General features: G+C 43.0%; 1 protein-coding gene across 2 annotated transcripts in view; it reads right to left on the minus strand.

The window, feature by feature from the left end:
- Window positions 1-1,559: 1,559 nt before the first annotated feature.
- Window positions 1,560-23,699, minus strand: part of NCK1 (NCK adaptor protein 1) — an 80,758-nt gene continuing 58,618 nt past the window's right edge. The window contains exons 1-3 of one of the 2 annotated variants that reach the window (XM_075269060.1): window positions 20,412-20,613; window positions 6,780-7,489; window positions 1,560-3,605 (exon numbers count right to left, since the gene is read on the minus strand). In XM_075269060.1, coding sequence (XP_075125161.1) covers window positions 3,411-3,605; window positions 6,780-7,489; window positions 20,412-20,445 — 939 coding nt within the window. In that variant the 5' untranslated portion in view covers window positions 20,446-20,613 and the 3' untranslated portion in view covers window positions 1,560-3,410. Of the gene's footprint in view, window positions 3,606-6,779; window positions 7,490-20,411; window positions 20,614-23,699 lie in introns of those variants that run through there. The other variant, XM_075269059.1, reaches the window with a different exon arrangement.

Here is a 23,699-nt window from a genome sequence, read left to right on the forward strand (position 1 = left end):
TCCAACAATCCGGTATTGTCAGATCCGCCATGAAATCTCTTCTGAGGCTCATTCACATGTCATAGCCAAGGTGCACCTGCGAGGAGTCCAAAACCGCACCAGGACAGTGATCCACAAGCTTTTCCAGCTGAAAGCAGCTAAAAACCAGAATTTGTATTATTTTATGATCTATTCTTATGATAAGCCATAAATATCTGAGCAGTGGAGGGGCAAACAGCAGCGGCCCGACATCAAACAGCTTTATAGGGTCAGAAGCAGGAAGATCTGTTCCCTGTAGGGTGGCCATCACCGCAGCCCAGCTCCCATTGAAGTCAATGGTAGTATTAGCCCCGGCCACTATACACGGCACAGAAGCAATTGTGTATAGTATGGGTGCCAGAAGTATTCAGCCCCCCCATTAAGATACTTATGGCCTATCTTACGGTCCTGGGTGTCACTGATGTCCAAATCTCCACCCATCATATAACCTACCTCTAATGAAAATGCTTTAGCTGGAAACCATTTCATATGTTACCGCTGCCCTGTGGCAGAGGACGTTCTTGGTGAACATCTTGGCAGAAGGATCATTGCAGCCGGGTATGATCTAAGCAGCCACTTCACTTCTGCAGCAAGATTTTAGTAGCCATTCGCTATCCAGCAACATATGGAAGATAAATTGCTGCCTCCTGGAAGAACAGGGATGGAAATTTTTACTTTTTTACATAACGTGAGTACAATAACAGGACAGAAATACCCAATATCCTGCTATAATGTGCAGTAAATCAATAGGTCGGGGAAAAATTTGCGCTAACTGTTGGTGCCTGGCATAATGTCGTCATGGTTAGTTGTATTGGGCCTGTGCCATAACCAATGCAAAAGACACAGACCTCCGACTACTGGGTCAGTCTGGAAAAATGACGTTGATATCCTTGGGCTGTAATTTTTTTTTAAGGAGATACACAGCAAATCTGCACTAACTTTGCAGAAAACAAGACTTAGGACACAAATCTTTGGTGTTGACAGCGATAACGTAATAATGAAGAACGTGCAGTGCACCGTATCCCATACTACTTGTTACTTGGCTACATCTGTGCAACGCGCCTAATGATATCCGTAGTATCTCTTACGCCAGCAACACAACAATCCTTTGGGTAATTAATGAGAAAAGTGAAAAAATTATTTTACTGCATGGCCTATACAAACAATGCGTATAATTAAGTGTTACGGGTATAGTCAGATATACTCATGGTATATAGTCTGGTGGGTTTAGTATTATAGCGGTACTCTTTATTTTATCTATATGCCATCTATGACTTGTGGTGCCTACAGTACATCCATTCCACTGATGGAAAGACATTCTGGAACATATAACACTTCCAATGACTGAAGGCTTTGGTGCAATTTGATCAAATAAACATGAATACAAAAAAAGTAAAAAACAAGAAAAGCACCAATACACAACTTAAAGGGAATGTGTCACCAGAAACAGATTTATTTTTTAATCCAAGTTTTCATGGTAAACATCGTTAAGAAGTTTTGATGATTTTATTAAATTGTCCAAAAAAAAAAAAAAAAAAAAAGTGGTAAATACAGCAATTTTAACTCTGACCACTAAGCCCAATAATAGCATGCCACTTACCAATTCAGTTGGGGTTTTATTTGCATCAGTCAACACATTCACATTACAGACAGACAGGATTACAGTAGAAAATAATCCCTCTATGGTCAACATTGCTGACGCATCCTCCACCGACAACAGATTAGGTCACAGTTTATCTACAACCCCTCCCTCCACCTCAAGTTGGCTCCATACTATTCTGGTCATGACCCTGCTGTAAAGAATATTGCTAAATACTGCTAAAAAAGGAGACGCCCGCGCAAGATGGCAGCCACCCATAGTCATGTACAGAAAATAAAAAATGATCAAATCTGCAAATGGCAGAGTTTTTTTAAAAATGTGATATATTTTTTCCGATTTTTTTTTTTTTTTAATTGGCGACACATTCCCTTTAAAACAAGTAACAAGTCAAGACATATGCAAATTTGGCACAATATTCTAGTTTGTTCAGTTGGTTCTTTAATAAAATAAAAGGTTACAAGCCCCTCCTAATATAATGTCACATTCTTAGCACTCCTCCGCCCAACATAGAGGGAACATAAGGCTATATCATATAGGTACGGTATATTTACCATGCAGGACCCAGGGATTATGTAGGTTCCTGATGTTGTCTGGTGTGTTTTTAGCAGGACTGTGGAGTCGGAGTTGGGACCAATTTTAGGCAGTGGAAAGGTTTGTATTATTTTTGCATAATATATGATAATTCATACGATATGTATAATCTGTTTACTTTTATAGGAATTTGATCACTAATAATCAGAATATTCTTACCACTTCTGACTGTCCATGGAGTCAGGGTAGGAGTACAACAGAGGAGTCAGAGTCGGAGGTTTGGCTACCGACTCCACAGCCCTGGAGCAATGGCAATAGGGTCCTGGCATTTATGCCACCTGTAAAGCATCGCCCGCATGCAGTCACTAGGTCCACGTGTGCCATATTGAGTGTATAGAAGTACAAGCTCTGGCCTGAACTCTCCTCTATCACAACCAAGACACAAAGGAACTTGTAATTCACGAATAGCTTAAGTGTGAACGGCTGCCCAAAGCCACTTAGATGGGTAACAAAAACATTAAAAGAAATTAAAAAAAATACAAGGAAACAAAAAGTGTAATATATAAATTTTTGCTATGAAAGCTAGCAAACAAAGTAAATGATTGACAGCACTGTGAATGGTACAATACCTGAACGATATGGAGATCTTGTACAGTATGTGGGTACATTAAATACATAAGCCGCTAACTGACCTGAAGGCACCCTATGCTTCTTACACAAATAAATATGAAATGTCTTGGATAAGAAGTACGAATGAAGACACACTGCTCAGACACGGTGCCAGTCAGATACAACGCGAGGAGGACGAAAGACGAGAGCATATCCACAGTGAGAAACAGCATCTGACCCGTGCCGATGAGATCGTCCGAAGCACGGATCGGTGAAAACAAAAAGCAGCAAGTAGATGTGATATGTGGACTTCTAATAGGTACGAGGATCCTCGTGGGGACAAACCACAGTCACATTGCTCGGAACCTCCAAGTGCAGAGAAGGTTACGCAATTCTACATCTCAGGTACATTACAATAGTAAGGCAGAATATAAAAAGATAGGGGGCGCTCATGGCAAAAGACACTGAACAGAAAAAAAACCAAAAAAATTACAGCGAATCATCCAATTCTTAACGTAACGAATGTCATTCTCATCGAGGGCTAGTAGACGACTTTGGTTCTGGTCCGAGGAGGGGGGGTCTCTGTGGTTTCGGTCTTTCAGTGACTTCACCTAAAGCTGGAGTCCAGTTTCCAACTCTCCACGTGACAGTCTCAGGACAAAGGTTTGATTAGATAGAGTTTCTCGCCTTGCTCGCTGGTAAAAATAGGGGCCTTTTTGTAATGTTCTACCAACTCCTCCATGGTGTTAAACCTGCGTTGACCAATGCAGTAAACATTGTCTTTCATCTGAACTTTGAAATGCTTGTTCTTTCCTTGGGCTTTCAGGGAGACGGAGAAATCATTGGGCTAAGAAAATGGAAAAAAAATAAAATAAAAAGACAAAAAGAAACCAGGTTAAAAAACAAAAATAAACTGACGCCTACCCAAACTATCAAAAGTATTACCGAACTTTATTGTATCATTGCAATAAAACTAGAGGAAGTACTTATGACTATAGTGTTACAAAGTATGAGTAAGAGTTGGACAAAGACCAGGAAAAAAACAAAAAAACAAAAAAAAAAGTAGAGGATTACCGGCATCCAACAATGGTCACAGCGAGGAATTAGCTGGTAGTTGGCAAGTGGGTCTGAATTTCCATGGGTCAAATGCAGTGGAAACGAGAGCGGTGCCAGGACACGTCATAAATTTTCAAACATTTAGGTTGAGGGTGTGCAGAGAATTTTTTTAGATATTTTTTTAAACTACTATTCTAAATGATGCTAATATAGTGAAATAATAATAATAATAATAATAATAATAAAAGTTGGGGATGCGGAAAAGTGATCCCTGATTTGTGCCCCATTCAACTCCACTTGACTCACAGGTCTCTCCCTAAAAGCAAAAAGTGGGAGACCAGTCAGGCAAGCTGAATTGGGAGGGGAGAAGCCATTATGGAGCCACCCTCTGGACTAATTTCCTCATTCACAACTCATTTTTAACACAATAGTGTTTCTGAGCAAAACCGATGTGTGTCATGGGAGACCCCGTGTCTGTGGTTTAGGCTTTACATCCTTAACCATGTGCAGCTCCACCAATACCAGCGTAGTGGCAATTTCTACTCTAGCCCCACCGTTCCCAAGCAATCAGTGCAGTTAGTTTTGGTGGCTAATTTGCTAAGTAGGTTTTGTACTGTTAAGTGGGCGCTATTTCATGACAGTAAAGAATCAATTGCTCCGGAACGACGGCTGGAGAAAGAATTCCAACTGTGCCAGAATCGGTGCAGAAAGGTCCTGCTTAGGTTCTAACTGTCTGATATCCCTTTTTTGTTTCAAGGGTGCTGGACAATTATTGTTTAACCCTTTATTGACTGCAACCTTTCAATCCGTTTGTATTAGGTGCTAATATGACGCGGTAAACAAAAGTAAAAAAATATTCAATAGGTCTCCTCTTTTGTATTCACTTCTGTGCTTGATCCTGAAAACAGCTGATGCGACTCCATCCTTACCGCTAGAATTATAAGGTTTTTTTTTACATTAAATACATGTATAAAAAAAAATGTATAAAAAATGTATATTAAAAAAAAAAAAAAAGCTAAAAAAAAAAAGAACTGCACTGTTCTTCAGGGAAACTTGCACATTTATCTGCGAGACTACCAGGTCAGTGAATTTTGGCACCTTCTCTTGGAAAAAAAAATTAGTTTGGGGTGCTGAGAGCAGCCCGGCCCTGAAGGATAAGTATGCCTAGTCATAGAGCTAGAGCATGCAGGTGATGCGTCTATTTTTCCTTATTCTATCACCCCCCCACCTTCCTCCCCTAAGGTGTGATAGTCACAGACAGTAAAAAACATACAATCACTGCTAATAGTATTACATTAGGAGAAAAAAAAAATTTGTGCCAGGTTGCAGTTTACAAAAGAAACAGCACCACACTAGTCCACAGGTTGTATGTGGTATTACAGTTCTGTGCCAGTGGATAAAATCTGCAATATCAGACCCAACCCGTGTATAGATGAGACACTGTTGTGGAAGAAAGCAGTAATGTTTCTCCAATTCTGGGCATCTATCCAGAAAATAATTATACAGAAATCTGGGCTTTCACATGTTTGCCACTGAATTATCTCCATAATTGTTTTATTTTTGTTTTTCTACATTGTGCACATTGGCAATGGTACCCAAGGGTTTTGACTGAAAAACAGATGTGGATCAGCTTCTATATATATAGTTGTATATGGCCATTTGTATAGTTGTATATATATAGTTGTATATATTGTGAGAAGGTGACAGGCAAAGTGCTGGAGACCCGTTATATCAGCCCCAGATTCCTAACTTATGTGTGGTCCAGTGCAGGTCTGGAATAGGTTTCAGCCCTAGGTGTGGCTCCTGAGACTTGTTACTGGTAGAGATGAGCGAGTTCAGCCGATCCGAACAGCACGCTCCATAGAAATGAATGGATGCACCTGGTAGTTCCGCTTTGACGTCGGTCGGCCGCTTAACCCCCCGCGTGCCGGCTACGTCCATTCATTTCTATGCGAGCGTGCTGTTCGGATCGGCTGATCCGAACAGTACTCGCTCATCTCTAGTTACTGGCCCATAAAAGGGTGCAGATCCTGGAAGAGAGGAGGCGACTGGGCCTGACCTGTAACCCTGAGTCCAGTGAGCCCAAATTATGCTTGATTTTCATGTGGCTGGTAGTAAGCCACACATGTAGTTAAGTTATTACTTCTGTTTAGTTGCTCGGACGAGCAGGAATTTGTTTTATTTTTGCTTGAAGTTAAGGGCTCGTTCACATCTGCGGCCCGGCACTCCGCACTTAGGTTTCCGTTTCCTGCCTAAAACACAGGCAGGAGACGGAAACCTGCAGGAGTCTCTCTCACCCATTCATTTGAATGGGTGAGAGAGATGTCCGGCCGTGCGCGGCGGTGAGCGTTTTAGGCTCTCCGCCGCGAAACCGGGTTTCATAATCCGGACACAGAGTCGGACATGCAGTACTCTGTGTCCGGATAAAAAAAATCCGGTTTTGCGGCGGAGAGCCTAAAACGCTCACCGCCGCGCACGGCCAGACCCGGTCTATGGTTTCCGTCTTCTGGCATGCAGAAGACGGAAACCATAGAACGGAGACCCCAAACGCAGGTGTGAACCCAGCGTAAGGCTGTATTTTGTTTTGCTTATAGGTGCCTGAAGTCAAGGTTTATTTATTTTTCTGTTTTTCTAGATAAACCTGTTTGCTGCACAGTTTGTGTCCCTGTCTTGACTGTCTGGGTCCGCATCATTGCGTCTACCGAGCTACCTTCCCCACAATGAATATTTGAAGTCTCAGTTAACAGCATAGAGGAGCCCCTCTATAAGTGTATCAAACAATTTGTAGTGGACCTGTAAGCAACTTCGCCTCCACTGTCTGGTAAGTGTGTTACAATCGTACAACTTCTTTAACATATGAAATGCACAAAGGATTGAATTCAGAGTTGTATCATGAGTTCAGCTCTGAGGGTTAGCTGGACTACAATGACACTATATACAGGCTATCCGGACTCCATTCACTTACCGAAGACTCACTGTCTCTAATTAGAAAGTCTCCTTCATTTCCTCTCTCGTTGAGCGCCATTTCCGCTTGGTGCCGTGTCACTTTTCCATAATACCACTGGTTGCCAGCAAAACGTCCAGTCACAGAGGGCCCAATGTAGTCACATCGTGGTGGTAAAGGCTCATAACCCGAACTGGGCTGTAAGTTCTGCATAATAGTAACGTAGTTCTTTGGCACCAGTCCTACAAGACCATTACTCTTCCGGCATTTCCACCACTCGGGGTCATTTTCTGGCTTCTCAATAACATCCATCATTTCACCCTTCTCAAAATTAAGCTCTTCCTCATTCGATGAGCTAAATGGATACAGAGCTTGGACGACATGTAGTGAGCGACCATTATTGAGATTATTGACAACAGCTGCTAGTTTTTCAGACAAGGTGCCCACCTGGTCACCAGAAGGGCTATCACTCTCTTCAGTTACATAGTTTGATGGAAACCACCCTATGCGTCCATTGTAACTTCCACGCCACCATCCATCGCTGCACTTCTCCATTACGATCACCTTAGTGCCTTTTACTAAAGACAATTCGTCATCCCTCTCTGCTGTGTATGTGAACTTGACGTAAGCCGGCATGTTGAGATCATACAACCGTTCTGTGTCCGAGAAACTCTCATCTGCGGTGGATGAAGAATCTGGCATGTTGGTTTTTCGCTTCACCTTCCCAATACCTATAAATAAAGCACAGGAGTCAGAATACTTTCACTTCCCAAATATCAATCTCAATTTTATTTCTGCAAGTTTGTCCATACAGGATACTGATACTAGTGCATGAATACTGCTTGGTTCCTGTGAAGGAACTCTGCTATCTCGGGAGTAGGCAATCTGTCTTGAAAAGAGCACAATCTACTGTGCACTCGGCCACTTCTACTGGAGAGGAAAGACTGCCCATGATCCAGGGTAACTGTCTAAGGCTGAGATCCCACGTTACAAAAATGCAGCTTTCTGGCCGCGATGGAAACGCCACAGCAATAAAACGCTGCATTACCTGCAAGGTGATTGGAATTCGGGCTAATCAAAACCTTCATTCACATGCAGGCAGAATGTTTGCAGATTTCACTAAAAAAAAAAAAAAAAACAACCTCTAAGATCCTTGATAACTCCAGAACATGTGAACCCGACCATAGTCAACTAACTTGATCCCAGGACCTTTTATGAACACTCAATGGGAATCCTTTAATTATTGCTTTAGTCAAGGTTATGACGTCAGACTACAGTCACACTCGCGTTGGGTGACGCGGGGATTTCATCCAGCATTCCACTTGAAAGCGGTGGAGAGAATAGTCAGCAAGCTTTTTAAGCGGATTGGGTTTCTGTTTTTCGTACCCCAAGTGAACCCAAAGAATGGAAATCCCAACACTGGTGTGAATCTAGTGTTAGAGTCAAGGAGTTAGAGTTGGCAATTTTGGGTGGTCAGAAAAAAAAAAAAAAAGTTACAGGGGGCAACACGGTGACTCAGTGGTTAGCCTGCAGCGCTGGAGTCCTGGGTTTGAATCCTGCCAAGGACAACATCTGCAAGGAGTTTGTATGTTCTCCCCATGTTTGTATGGATTTCCTCCCATACTCCAAAGACATACTGATAGGAAAAACATACAGGGCTCAACAAACTACACTAAAAAAACAAAAATTAAGTTCAGTAGAAAAATGAAAATTAACTTCTATTATACAATTATTGATATGGTATAATTAACTAGATACAGAATTACTTTAACTGGAATCAATCACTAGCCTTATAATGAACTGGAGAATTTTTACTTCTGCTGACTGAACATGGCTGTCGGCCATTTTGAAGGAGTTGGACTACAAAGAAATGGAGTCAGAGTTGGTGGTTTGGCCTCCTGAATCCACAGCCCTGGTTACAACATAATAAGTGCAATTCACTCATCTCAACAGTTCAAGACTGTCTATTCAGTGTCCGCAGAGTCTGGGCGCACTCTACCCCCACTCCCAAATATACGGTCTAGAGTTTGCATTGTACAGCGTGCACACTGCATTGGTCAGGATAAGTGCATGTTCACACCTAGGGATGTGCCAAACACAATCTATGTTCTTGACAATGACTCAGTTTTAAGTCAGAGTCGCTTCATTGCACACTGCCCACGCACATCCCAAATCTGCTGACACGTCAACTTCTGTTTTGTAATATATACTGAAACTTGTCCCATCATGACTTATTACCAGAACGTACATAACATTTATACGCCTAAAACATAGGATTTATCATATTCAGAGCTTTAGTATATAAAGGTTTAACATATCAACATTGAAAACCACCATCACAAAGCTTACAGATAATGAAGGCTATGCAATACAGTCTTAGGCCGAGTGCACACGACTGTGTGCTAACCGGCTGCCATGAATGAACGGAAAGGGCGGCATAAAGGGGACACATGGATGTCATCCATGTTCTGCCCGTGCACAGGACGTGCGTCCGCAGCCACTTTCATTCAATGAAAAGGTGCCCTGGTAGTAGGACCGCAAACTCAGACAGGAATAGGACCGGTTCCAAATTTTGCGACCAGGACTTGTCAGCCCGCCCATGTGATTATTCATGGTCATGTGTACGGGCCCATATAAATGAATGGGTCAATGTGCTATCCGGGAAAAACCTGGATTACACCCTGACCATTCATACCAGGGGTAGGGAACGTACGGCTCTCCAGCTGTTGCAAAACTACAACTCCCAGCATGCATACTGGCTCTGCTGTTCTGGGAACTCCCATGGAAGTGAATGGAGCATGCTGGGAGTTGTAGTTTCACAGCAGCTGGAGAGCCAAAGGTTCCCTACCCCTGATTCATACGGTCATGTGCAAGGGGCTTTAGAATGTAGGACAAATCTGTATAAAGAGGACCTGTCACTGATTTATGCCGTCTCTCTATAGGGTAGGTCCATACGATGGCATCTGCAGCCAATTTTGAGTAGATACCACCTCAAAAATTAGCTGTTAATCCTGTCCAGAATTTTTACAAGGCTCGGGTTGATCAGTCCCATTGTGCAAAACCTTGGCAGAAAGCTGACTCTCTATTTCACCTTTCGGCCGTGTGATCCACAGGACCAGAGTTTGGAAAGGAATATGAAGAAGATGACCACCACAACTTCCTCAGTGTGAACATACCCTAACTTCACTGTTAGCATTTTGCATTTTCAATGGAGTGTCTTCACAGAGTCACTCAGATGTCACACACATTTTTAGGAGGAATAACAGAGGAACTGTTGACTAAAACAGGACCTGTATCGCCTACTATAACAAAACATTTTCCCCACCCATTCCTCAAAATGTGAATCACTTTAAGTCTCCAAACCCTGTAAATTGCTTCTACCATCATTATGAGCCACACAAGCCAAGATTTCCTGCCAAGAATGAACAATAACAAAAAGGTCCCCTATATATTTCCTGGGGGGCATTCATTTTGCCTCTCTCTCCTTCCACCTAATCCTGAGACTACAGCATGTGAACAATAGGTTAGGAAAAGGTGTGGGGCCTGGACAGCCTCGTCTTTGGCTGGGAGCCAGTTTTTAGTAAAAATGACCAGGCAATGCTGTACCACTCTCCCTTTTATCGAACTAACACTAACCCTGAAGAAATCCAAAAAACAGACAATCAGAACAAACACGCCCTCCGCTTCCGACCCACAAACAACTACAACCATAGAAGCTTTCATGCTTATTTCAAAGGGTAAGGGGTGCAAGGCAGCAGAATCTCCAAGGGGAACATCAGAAACTTTCATGTAGCATGCGGCCATCTTAAAGAAATGCTCCTTTCAATGGTCTTTGTAGACAAGTTTAAAATGAAAAGTATGGAGTAGCTGGCCATGACCACAAGTCATACTCTATCACTGATATTTTAGACAACCTTTGGAAACTATATTCAGTAACCTGGTATCTACTCCATCCACTCATCCCTTTCCAAGAATTTCGATAGATCTCCTCTTATGTGTATGGTTCCATAGTTGCTCATTTCTAACAAGACCTCAGCCTAGGATCTTGAAGAAAGGTTATGGGCAGGAGTGAAGCATCCATGAGGCAAGGTGATGACTTTGCCTTAGGCTGCACACCTTTTCCCTAGCGGCAATGGTTGAGCACATCGGCAGACATATCCTCCACCTCTGCAGACATATCGTCCACCTCGGCAAGCACTCCAGGTAGCGCACCTGTAGCAAGCACAGACAGTATAGATGAGAGAAACCTACAAAGCCACTCCCTGGTTTGCATTGACATGATTCTCCATAGTGTTCTCAATGCTGGTTATCACACACTAGATATCCTGCCTCCGTGTTTGTGAAGCCGGATGCTTTTCAGCTGTTTAACATTTGGCTGCTGGAATCATTTCAAACATTCCATCCTGAGACTTTAATGTCTTCTTCCTGTTGTGCACAGTGGCATCCTGCTCAATCCGCTAAAAAAGGACTTTGTAAATGTTGCAACTGATGAAGATTTACAACAGAGCTGATGTACAGGTAGGTTCTGATCGGTTACCCGACACATTATAACCTCAGCAGAGATGCCAATAAATAGGGACAGGGGCGCAACTTGAGGGGGTGCAGTCACACTGGGACCAGAAGCCTTAGGGGGCCCTAAGCACTGGCAGTAATGAGATTGCAGCTTCCATCTGGCCTATAAACCAAGGAGACCCACAGATTACCCTAACCCATAACCATCACGATCAAGAATTCACTGTAGGTATGAGGTAGGGGGCCCCGGACAAAAGATTGCACCGGGGGCCCACAAGACATTAGTTACGCCACTGAATAGAGATATTTTTCATCACAACTGCTTGCATATAACTGACGTCTGCGCACACATGGCAGATTTGATGGCGCTTTGTAAGAGTGGGCAGTACATTTTTGTGTAAGCCCTTAAAGAACCCAAATATTGGATTTGACTTGCATGGCCACACAGTAATAGAGAGAAGTAGACTGTAGGGAGTATAAGCACTGGTGGCCTAGCCTGGAGGGTAGCTATGCTGCAGTCATAGTATGGCAGCGCTATTAGGCAGTACATGCACACTATTGGTAACAAGTCACCCCTCCTAAACAGATAGGTACTGCTGATAATCCATGCCGCTGACTGGGGGAGCAAAGATCACAGTAGCGATCTTTCCTCCCCCAATTAACTTTGGATGGGCCTAAAAACAAAAGTCAATAGAAACAAGCACCGATTGACGCTCACTCCATATCCATGTGTAGCTGTAAAAGGACCCTAAGGCTCTGTTCAAATCTCTGCTAGAGAGCTCAACTTCTATAAAATCTGCAAGAAGAGTGCCATTCTGCTGCAAATGGTAAAACAAAGTGGTAGTAAATATTGTATATGACCCCAGGAGCTGAGAGGTTAAAGGCCCATGATGGAGCTCTGCTACCAGGCCCTTGCTGTGAAAAACCGAGACCCAGCATCTGGGGCCTGCACAGCACCGAAGTGTGCGCCATAACTCCAACATCTGCTGTAATAGCACAATACATGTCCTTTAGAGAAAGCTTTAACGGGAACCAGTCACATGGAAAATGCAGTTTATGGGGGGCTCTCACCAGCGTCTGGTCTCCGCTTTGTGGGTTGCCGACAGGAGACGGAAACCCGGCAGTCAGTGTCCACCCGTGAGCCACTTCTGTTCTCCGCGGCGATACCTTTTTTTAACCGGAAACAAAGTCCTGCATGACCGACTGTGGGTCCGGTTAAAAAAAAATGTTTTTGCCGTGGAGAGGCAGAAGACGCTCACGGGCGGACAATTTGCAAACCTGAAAACTGACTGCTGGTTTCAGTCTCCTGTCCAGTTTCTCGGGCAGAAGACAAACCTGAAATCGGAGACTGGACGCAGCTGTGAACCCGCCCTCAACCTGCAGGCAGTATGTAATAGAGCAGGAGGAGCGGAGCAGATTGAGGAATAGGTTTTTGGGAAAAGACTCCATATACCCTGTCATTTATCTGTTGAAATTTCTGCTATTTCTATGTTGAGACGTCCAGGAGGAGGTGCTATCGGTGATTGACAGCCTCCCCTCTGACTGTGCATAAAGAGATTCCCGTCAATCACATAGCTCCGCCTCTTGGACTCCTCAACATAGAGCAGAAGTTTCAACAGAACACAACCATGTTTCGCCTGTGAAACACGGGTCCGTATGTCAGCCAGATTTACCAGCTTGAACTTTGTGCTGGGAGCGGGACTCCTAGCAGTATAGTTGCATATAATGGAGACTCCATCGCAGTGACCTCAGAGAGAAAAAAAAAAATCACCGAATGAAAAAGTGCTGCAAGTCTGACTTCAGTTTAAAAGAGCGGACACCTGATGGATCCCATTCTAGTCAATGGGGTCCACAGGGCACCACTTATGTCTGCTATTTTAGCTGTCCACGTGTCCATTTTGTTCTAGTCCCCTGACTGATCAGAATAACAGACACAAGGATGGTGACATGGTGGGAAGAAGAATCCCTATGCTTTATATTTACTACTGGCAACTATTTCTGGTCAATATTAATACCAGCTTTAAAACTGAACTTAGATGTATAATACTGACAGGAGACTTCAAGACGGGCAGCTGTACAGAAGACGCTGCACTTAAGAAGCCGTGTGACACTCCGCAGAACATATTACCATGTCCTATCCACATCTGAATTTTACATTTGGAGGTTTTCCTGAATCAAGATTTGATTATGGGAATCTTCAATGTTCCATTTATGCTGTAGGCTCAGCTGATGTGACCTCCGCCATCCTGCTTTGGGGATTAAAAGGGTAGAAGTTTCTCATGTCCTTTTGACAGTATGTTGACCCTGAGGTGAACAGACTCTAGAAAACCAATTTAGTGGAGGGGTTATGATTTTTTGTTTAAGTGTCTGGGCATGTACAGAGAAAAGATCAAGGACATTGATCATAAGCTTCCCAAATCTGTGCATAAAATAATGTAAGCCTTAAAAATTAATAAAATTTAAAAAAAACTATACAACATCCATAAATTTATTTGTATAGAATAAAATATCCAAATAAAACCAAAGTCATCTGACTGAATTAAAAGATATTTGAATAAAGCCCTTCTGATGCAGCTTTCAGAATCAAAGTCAGGAATCCTATCCTACTACTATTATAATCCTATCCTACTATATATATAATATAATAACTTGTGTGTGTTTGTATGTTTGTTCCTCAATCACGCGACAACAGCTGCACACAATGACCTGACATTTAGCACATACAGACCCTGGATTGAAACATAGGCTATGTATTAGCCCGGTAAGTAGCCACACCGCGCAACCGCTAACGCTGAAATGCTGTTCCCGGTAGGCTGAAGTACCTAAGATGACGTCATCACAGGCCCTTCAGCTGTTCTCCAATTGGATCACGACACTATGTGGGTGGAGTTAAGGAGAGTGTAAGTGTGGCAGCAAATGGAGTCTACACAACCCGGCGGAGAGAAGGACACACACAGCTGTGCTTTCCGGGACCCGACACATCCATCAGTTGGGCCGGTCTGTGACTCCGGCGGCTGACTGTAGTGATCGGCCTCTGCTGAGTGTGCGGTGGGGAACAGTCCGGACTGTAGGGACCATGCCACATGTGTGAGCCACTGCACATGGTATCAGGTGTGCACATTCGTTAAGTGCGCTGGGTGAATCTGGCACGGGTTAGGGCTGGGCGCATGATGGTGGGGCCGCAGGGGTGGGGGGCGCAAGGGGGAGAAAGCAGGAGTGGGGAGGGGGCGCACACGTTAGGTGGGTTGGGAGCCCAGGGCACGTCTGCGTACACGGCGCATATACTGAGATGCAACACAGTCGGCATGCGGGCGCAGGTGCATCATAGCCAGCAGCAATTGCCTACGCATACACAGGTCAGCGCAGGCGACAGCACGCGGACGAAGTAGCGGGCAAATATATATGGCTAAAAAGAAAATACTGGTACTTTTCAACTCTTTGTAATCTTTGGAGGCTTCAACTCTAAAAAAAAATTACACCAAGAACTGCCTCCTCCCCCACCCCCAAAAAAAAAAAATCATGCATGATATCAGCTTCCTGACCATACAGAACAGAAACCTCAAAATGACATTAAGGATTAATTCACGGTTCTATATACTGAAAAAAATTATCCAATTTTCTTTGTTATTTTGAACTCAATTTATTCTAGCACTAATTTTTCTAGCGCTAATTTTTCTAGCAGTAACCTGTCATCATACTGATCTAATAATTCAAAATCTTTCCAACATATCAGCAAACAATTCCCTCTAAAGCAAAAAGGATCGGTATAATAATCTGGCTTTTTTTTTTTTTTTTTTTTTTTAAAACAAATGAAGTAGACTATATCATGAGACCAAGTTCTCCGTGCAGCTAAAACCTGCTGCATATGACTTAAAAATGGTCGAGTCAGTCGACACAATCTACTACTAGATGAACATGTGATATTTCAGGTATTCAGATAAATCCTCCTTGTTCATGTTGGAGCTGAAAACCTGTCAGAAACATCCAGTACTGAAACATAGGCAACAATTCTAACAATGCAAAAATCTTACGTCTACCTGTAGATCATGACTTAGAATGTTAAACAGCAGGATGGAATTTTTTTTGTAGAAAAAATTCCAGTAAATAATTTTACTTCCTGCTCTTCTATGCTTAGTAGTCTCGCTGGAGTCAGAAAGGGAGAAAAAAAAAAGTCGAATTTAAAGGAAGGCACAAAGACCAGTGTGGCGACCCATTGACTTCTACTCACGCAGCTGGGCTAGATTGACAGGTCTCTTCCTACTTGTTATAGGGAGAGGTGAAAATCAATCATCCAAAAAGTGTGAGGAGAAGCTCATGACTCTTCTATGCGTTTCCAGCTCATTTGCTGTGTACATTTCTCAGAGTCCTGACACACCTGCCATTGCTCGTAATACAGATTATTTTTCATCTCAGTCACGTTACTTATATCACGGTTCACAAACTTTATTATTTGTACCGTTCTGAAAATCTGTTTGTTCTACAGGTGTGATGTCAGACTTGACAGAACTCCAACGAAGACCGATTGTTGGTGTGTGCCTTGTAGTGGTGTCTGTCCTGAGTTGTCAGGGTCTACTATTTTGGTTTCATGCAAAGATACACAAAACATCTGCTGCAAAAACAATTGTGGTCAAAAGTCAAAGCTTTCCTTTATTTGGCTATTGCAGCAACTCCATGGATATAATTATTATTATTTATATAGCACCATTAATCCCATGGTGCTTTGCATTTGAGGGTTTACCTACAGTACACAAAATATACAAAACAAATCTAATACTAACAGTGACCGACTGAGACAGTGGGATAAAGGGCCCTGCCCACAAGGGCTTGCAATCTATGAGTCTTTCTACAATGCACGTCTGACAGTTCTTGCAACTACAGATCCCTTTAAACTTGCATTCAACTCTGCAAGAATTTAAATTGCCATTGTTTTGTGTTTTTGGCTACAATTTGCCAAAGCGTTCTTCCAACCCTTGTATAAAACTTTGACTTTTGACCACAGACTTCAGATGTTTTTGCATACAGAGTAATGACCATGGAAGCAGTAGACCTCGATACTCCAACTCAGGCCACAAAGTTCCAAAGGAGAATGATTGTTGGTGTGATTTCGGTAAGGTCTGAAATATACACACTCTTTAAACAAATAAACTTTAATACTTATGTGGTTTTAGAAATTTGCTTATCAACAGTGATATTGGACTGAGAGAAAAGGGAGTGTTGGGATACTATGCCTGCTGAAGTCACCCAATTGATCTCGGAAGCTTGCCTTGTAATATCAGATACTTTAGTTAGCTATTAAAAGATAGACCTGCAAGACTACTATATTGTTTCTCTTAATGACATCACAGAGGGTACATGAAAAAAATGAAAAGGTTATAGATTTGGATAAGACAGGTCCAAAGCAAATTAGTCCTTGTTTTTTTTGAATATGCAAAAAATAAATAAATCACTGCATTTTGCATAGCAAATGCATTCTACTGATATAAAGTGGTGAGGAAAGTATGTGAACGCTCCAAAATAAATATAGATCCAAGGCTGCAGGGTGGATGTCCATAGTCTTCTCCTTGCCCGGCTTGACCAGATTGACAGGTCTCTCCCTATTTGTGTATAGGATGAGACCCATCAATCAAGTTGAGTGAAGAGAAGTGGATGACTCTCCTCCTGTTCCAGTTTCATTCTCATACTAGGTTTTCCTCAAAGCATTGGAGTAACGCATCAACTATGTAACTATGTATCAATGTTTGGAGAGTCTGATGAGATCTAATGCTACCCATGGTTGAAGCAAAATGAATTTCCTGACTTGGACATCTTAGATATTAGCTAAAAAGCTATTATTCAGTCTGCCCCGAAACCACTGGGTTCAACCGATGGTCAACTAATGTGTAGGCACACCATTACTATTTGATACCTCTCCTGGTGCTTCCATTGTGAATACTTAGGATTGAGAGACCTGACCATGTCTATGTAGAAAAAAAAAGGCAAAAAGCACCGGTCAAGGGAAGGATATACAGATCTATATACGTTAAGTAGTGCCCTGGTGTCTTTCAGGTTCAGGTGCCACTGACAATCGCTGAGTTGCCAAACTGGAAATGGTACAATGTTTCTTCACAAGTGATCACGTATTCGAGTTGCATTTCCTGCATTGCTTTAGAAATTCTTAGTATTCTGAAAGGCTGCCACGGCTTTCTTCATCATGACTAAACCATGACTCCATGCTGATGCTCCGACCATCAGGGAGGAAATCTACGATATCATGATGGAGTCCTATCTCAATCAGGGGACCATTCATTGTCCCAGCTGAGTGATGCCACATTGTAACTCCTTTCCTGCAGCCAACAGATGTTTCCTGTTACCAAGATAACCTCTCATCTGTTACTTGCAACTTATTTATCTCACTTCTTTACTACTGGTTATATTTTTGCGCTCATGACGGACCAACACAAAGAGGAAAAAAAAACCCTCTATCAGCACATTCACTGTGCAAATCTATGGACGAAGGCTTTAAAGGGATAAACCACGTTGTCACCATGTGCTCTTTCCTGGTTCACCATGTGTCCCAAAACCCATCAATACATTACTAATGCTGTCTATTCGTTATTTCGGCGTCAACTTACCTACCGTGGCACATGCTGTGTGATAGATTTGGTTAATCTTTTTCTAAGTTAGACGCTCTCCTCTAAGTTTAAGGGATTGTCTAGGCTAACCGGAAAACTCACCGACGGTCACAAGAGGTAAAGACCGATTGCATGCTCGCCTACTGCTAATTCTCCGTTCTGGCATCACATCCCCCATTACGTCTGCTGCCAGTTTTAATCGGATCTAAAGTTTTGTGACCCCCCCTCCCTGCAGCCAATCACAGGCCTCAGAGGTCACGTCCAAAATCAGTGATATGTCAGTAGTAGAGAGAATAGATGTTATGCAACCAGAACGGAGCGCCAAAAGTAGAAGCTCTCGTCTTCCCTTTTGTTTTTCCAATAACCCCTTCCAGCAGTGGGTTTGCCCATTTAGTCTAGACACCCCTTCAACTTTTATCCAACCTAGTTTTCTTAAAGGGTCAGTAATTTTGCCAGTGCAGCTGTTGTGAAACTACAACTCCCAGCATGCATAGTTGCTCTGCTGCTCTTATAAATCCCATAGAATTGAATGGAGCATGCTGGGAGTTGTAGTTATACAGCAGCTGGAGTGTAGAAGGTTGCGCTGACCCCTGCTGCAGGTCAGTAATCTGACACATTTTAAGATGTTGACAAACCCACATGCTATTGGAGTCCAGCAAGGCGCAGGCATATATTTTTGTTGCAGAAAATCAATGATAAATTTGGCAAAAGGACGGTGCGATTCTGTGAAAGGGCCTTAGTAAAGTGGGCAAAGCCTATTAGAAAGTTTAGATGGGGGTCAATAACTTGTTATCAATCTCTGCCAGTGTATTTGGGGTAAACGTAGACCCGGTACAATTGGTATTCTTATAACTATGTTGTCCCATCGCTCTTCAGGACGTGAAACAAACCCCCTATTTAGTGCAGAGATTACTTCCAGTCTGCTTCCCCAGCTCACTGGTACTTTCCATTGTTTCCAGCAGCCCCCATTCTGTGAAGCCGAGGACTCTGTAGTGACTAGGAGATTCTCGGAAGCTGCGGTAGTATTTCATGATGTTGTAAATTTTATCTGCCACCATGAAACGTGTACACTGGAGCAGAGCCGTATGTGAAATAATACTAATCTGGTTGCTCAAGGTAGCTTTGTGTTACTGTGACCTGAAAGAAGCAGAAAGCTCTTAATCCCAAAAAAGAAAGACGCAAAACTTGCTTAACCCCTTCTTTGTGCCTCTTAATCCCGCCAGGAGCTTTGACTTCACATCTATTTCCTGTGAACGACTACTTGCCAAAGTCTGCTGGAGCCTGGTGACCGAGCATTGTCCGACGTGTCTCCCGCCTGAAATAAACATACCGCAGATAGGCCGGACGCGTTACTGCTCTGTGCTTTACACCGCTACCATAATACCACCTGGCAAAAGTTACATAACAATAGGAAACGCTATACCTCAATGTATAACTACACACAAAGCATACTGGTCTTCCTGCAATGTAGCAGAGTGGGGTTTGTCATCTGGCACACGATGATATCACAGTCACAACATTAGCCCTGGATGACTCAGGGTCCAGGTCCATAGTACGTGTCTGCTGAGGCCTAAACGTTTGTCGTTTTTGTACCTTTGGGTCTTGAGGGGGGTCTAACCTGTCCCTTAAAATCAACAATCGGCCTATCCTAAAGTTTTATGTGGATTAAAAGTCAGTCGCTACCTGGTAGTTAATGGAAGGGTAGAGTTCCAGAGGTAGCAGTCGCCAGCAGGCACTGGACCTTGAGAGGGGCCCCATAAAATATTCAACTATTATAAATGCCCCCATTACAGATTCTGCATTGGGGCCTAGGAGCTTGAAGTTACACCTCTGGTGACAACACAAAGGAGGAGATTCACTACCGCCATCTACAGGTGAAGGCATTTCAAGGGCCACCGAGCTCTGGCGTGCAAACATTTATTTGCTTGAAGATCCGAAACGCCCAAAGTCATAATGGAGAAGCCTAGGACTTATTTTCCATCCAATGATCTTGTCCAATTTCCCAAACACCACAAGTGTTCAGCCAAGCAGCGGGAAATAAACAAGTGCCAGATCCCCCTGGCGTCATATCACACGCAAATCGTATCAGAACTGCTGAGCGACTCAAAGCGCTAAGCAACACAGTCAGCTCTGCTACATCCATATATTCTAAGTGACAGCAGCTGTCATCCTAAAGTATTAGATCATTCGACAGACCTGGCAAATGCATGAGAACACACCAAGCGTTAACGACCTGAATAGTTTCAGCGTGAACGACTTTAACTCTTTAGTTACCGTCTTTTCAATTAGCAGTAAAAAATAACCTGTCGATAGCCTAATATTAGAGCCAAAATTCCACCTTTCGTAGGGCACAAGCCAGGTTTGGATAGGGCACTCCACCTGCGCTGAAGCATGTCGCCTCAAGGGTGACATCTCAGCCTTGGAGGAGGGACACTACATAGTCACGAAGAAAGAAGCAAGTTGTCCGCAGGATACAAGTGCGTCGCGACCACCGTGAAGGTGGAGTCCATGGCTCTCGAGAGCTACTTACTGAACCAGTGTTTGAAGAAGTTTGGGATATCCATGCTGTCCTCAGTGCCTGCTCTCTCGCTCTGAAAGTTCTCTCCTCTCTGGAGCACAGCCTAAAACTTCCTGGCCCTGGGGTGGGGGAGAACAGTCGTCACATGACCTGGCCCTTCCTACGGAAACACAGAATTCTCTGGACTATCCTACCTCGGAATTAACCCTATAGATACCAATGCAGGCAGAACGTCATTGTTATAGGACGCTCCTGTATGGTGACATTCCTTGGACCGGTTTCTAGAGCCTGGACTTTGTGATTGAAAGGATCTAAAAATAAAGTAACATAGTAAAACAATGTTACAGAAACAGAAGTACACATTCTTAAGAGCGTGTGAAAGATTCCTGAAGCTTTGTACTGTGTACTAAGTATCAATATACATGTCTAAGAAGGAAACCCACATTATCTCAAACAACGATGGGACTCGTAGTCCTGTAGGAGACAATCTTAAGAAACGTACTATTATATGTAAACTATTTTTAGTATACCTTGGAGAACTGGAACCAAGAAGAGGTCACAGAAGGGGTTAAAAGTAAAGCCTATTGAGCGGCCCAGCTATTATATACCACAAGTGTTCAACTTGAGAAAAAAAAAAAGGATATTGGGGGGGTTAGAGGAGACACAAGGTCACAAGTTGCTGACCCCTAGGAGCTATGCAACTACAGACTGGAGGGGGACTTGTGTAAACCTGCAGATAACCTGGAGGCCTATGGCCAGGGGGAAGGAGCAGATCAGTCAAAGTCAAGCCCGGCTTCCACAATGCCTGTAATGGTATAGTAATGCTATTGTACAGGACTCCTTTACATGAAGTCAACCAGGCACACAGCTGGCATGTGGTGGGACCGTGAAGTATTCGATAACAATAGTCTGTGATTCACTTTGTTGCTAACAGTATCTGCTGGTGACGTCTAGATATAGATGGATGACTAAGTCTGTAGGGACTAGACTACAGGTACGGGGTTCTGATACTCGAGGTTTCTGTTTGGGCTGCCATTGCTATGAATGAGTCATATAACTCCTCCTTACCTGTCGGGCACTTCTGGGTGTAACTTTCAGCTTTGCTATGGGTCAGTTTCATACACGTGTAATACAGGGTTATCTATGACGCTGTCAGTTCAGGCCTTATGACCTGTGGCCGGCTAAGTAGGTCTGACGTTAGTACAGTCTGTATTAGGCTTACCTGAAACTAGCTTTAGGTTGAATTCACATGGGTCAAAATTTAATACAGCCAATTCTATGGAATTAGCACCATATCAAAGACTTCGGGCCCAGTTCACAACTGCGTTTGGGCCATTCCGTTCACCTATTCACATGAAATATGCAGGGAAAAAAGTCCTGCAAGCAGCACTTCTCTCCACATTTTTTGTGCGGAAACAGAGTAGAAACCACACAGACCCCATTATAGTCTATGGAGTCCGCAGATTTCCTTAGGCAACTGATTTTTTTATGCAGATAGGTTTCCATTTGGGGGGGGGCCGCAAGTGGACTCCCCAAATGCAGATGTGACTAGGGCCTTAGCCATCAAGGATTCCAAAATACATGAATGAAATATATACATATATACCGTACTCTCCCCATCAATCTTCTGCCACAGCTGTACCAAGCCTTCCCTGGTTCCCAGCTGGTCATTATTCTTCCTGCTCCAAGGACGACTGCATTGGTTGTATCAGTCGTATGACACACCATCAGTAAGACCAGCACATAGAGACCAGCAGGAGGTCTAGGGAAGCCCTGGCACATGAAGGTAAGGAGAGTAGCATCCATATAAGGCTGGGTTCACACTACTATTAGTGAAGACCATTGGTCTCATCTGTCAAAGGATCAGAGTACCCGAGTAAATGCGATGGAGTGGACCGGGCCCCTCTGCTTGTGTTTGTTCGCATTCACTGTAATGTAAAAAAACATGACTGAAGTTTTCTTCCATCATATATGCTTACTTTTCTAACGGTAAGAAAGTGATACCTGCCGGAACTTTTCTTCCGTGTGAAAAGTAAACAAATAAGACAGAAGAAAGTGTCCATTATGTTTTTTACATTACAGTGAATGGGAACCGATACAGATGGGAGGGTAACTATCAGATTCAAGTCCATTGCTCTGATCCTCAGAGTACGTTTTTGTTGTTTTCATCTAACAAAACTAGCTACGAAATTTCCACCTCAATTGGTAAATTGGCTTCTCCCCCTTTTCCAGAATCCAAAAGCTAAATAAATAATTTAAAAAAAAAAACCAAAAACCTAAATTTAAAAACTTCTCAACAAAACCTGCTCATGTACGCCAGCCGTAGTATTGTTATGGTGCTTAATACAGAGAAGTTAACTTTCCGTGAGGTTACTATGGAGACGGTCCTGCATACTAATGACTGATAATTAGCTGGTATAGGCTACCCCATTACAATAGCTAATCACTACCTCCTATGGACGCCATGTGCCTTGGGCAGTAAGATACAATATGCCAAAAATAAGTCACGTTACTGTAAAAGGTCATTATTTTTGCTGCCGACTTCCTTGTTACCTCTTCGCTTCCTTATTACATACTTTGTTTTTATGCAAAGAGACACATGCTAATGTCATTTCAAGCAAAAGGTAAGACAAAATGTCTTTAAGAAGTCTTGTAAGGAATCTCATTTGCCAGTAATAACAATTTTTACTGCATTTTTGTCCAGTTGCAGTTACCGTATATACTCGAGTATAAGCCGAGGCCCCTAATTTTACCACAAAAAACTGGGAAAACTTATTGACTCGAGTATAAGCCGAGGAAGGGGGGGGGGGATGCAGCAGCTACTGGGAAATTTCAAAAATTAAAATGGTTTTTGGGTGCAGTAGTTGCTGGGTGCTGGGGAAGGGGAGGGGGTGTTTTGGTTGTCTGTCTGCCGCTTCCCTGAGCTTGAGGATTGTTTTTTTTTTCCTCTCACTTGGAATTCAGTCTGGCTGAATATAGGGTATCTGCAGTGCTCCTATTAACCCCTTCCGACGGAACAGGAGCACTGCAGATACCCTATATTCAGTAGACCGGGCAGTCAGACACAGGGATACCTAATGTGTATGTGTGTCACAGTCATTTTCTACTTTTATTATACTGTATTAGCTTTTCTTAAAGCTTTTTTTTTTTTTCCACTATTCTATGGGAGATTCTATACATTACTATTGCGGCTGGTCATAGACCCCACCACCACCACCCCCCAAAAATTTTTTTTTTTTTTTTTTTTTTTTTGCTTGACCCGAGTATAAGCCGAGGGGGGCTTTTTCAGCACAAAAATTG

The sequence above is a fragment of the Leptodactylus fuscus genome, chromosome 3, assembly GCF_031893055.1.
Source record: "Leptodactylus fuscus isolate aLepFus1 chromosome 3, aLepFus1.hap2, whole genome shotgun sequence".
Taxonomy (NCBI): Eukaryota; Metazoa; Chordata; class Amphibia; order Anura; family Leptodactylidae; genus Leptodactylus; species Leptodactylus fuscus.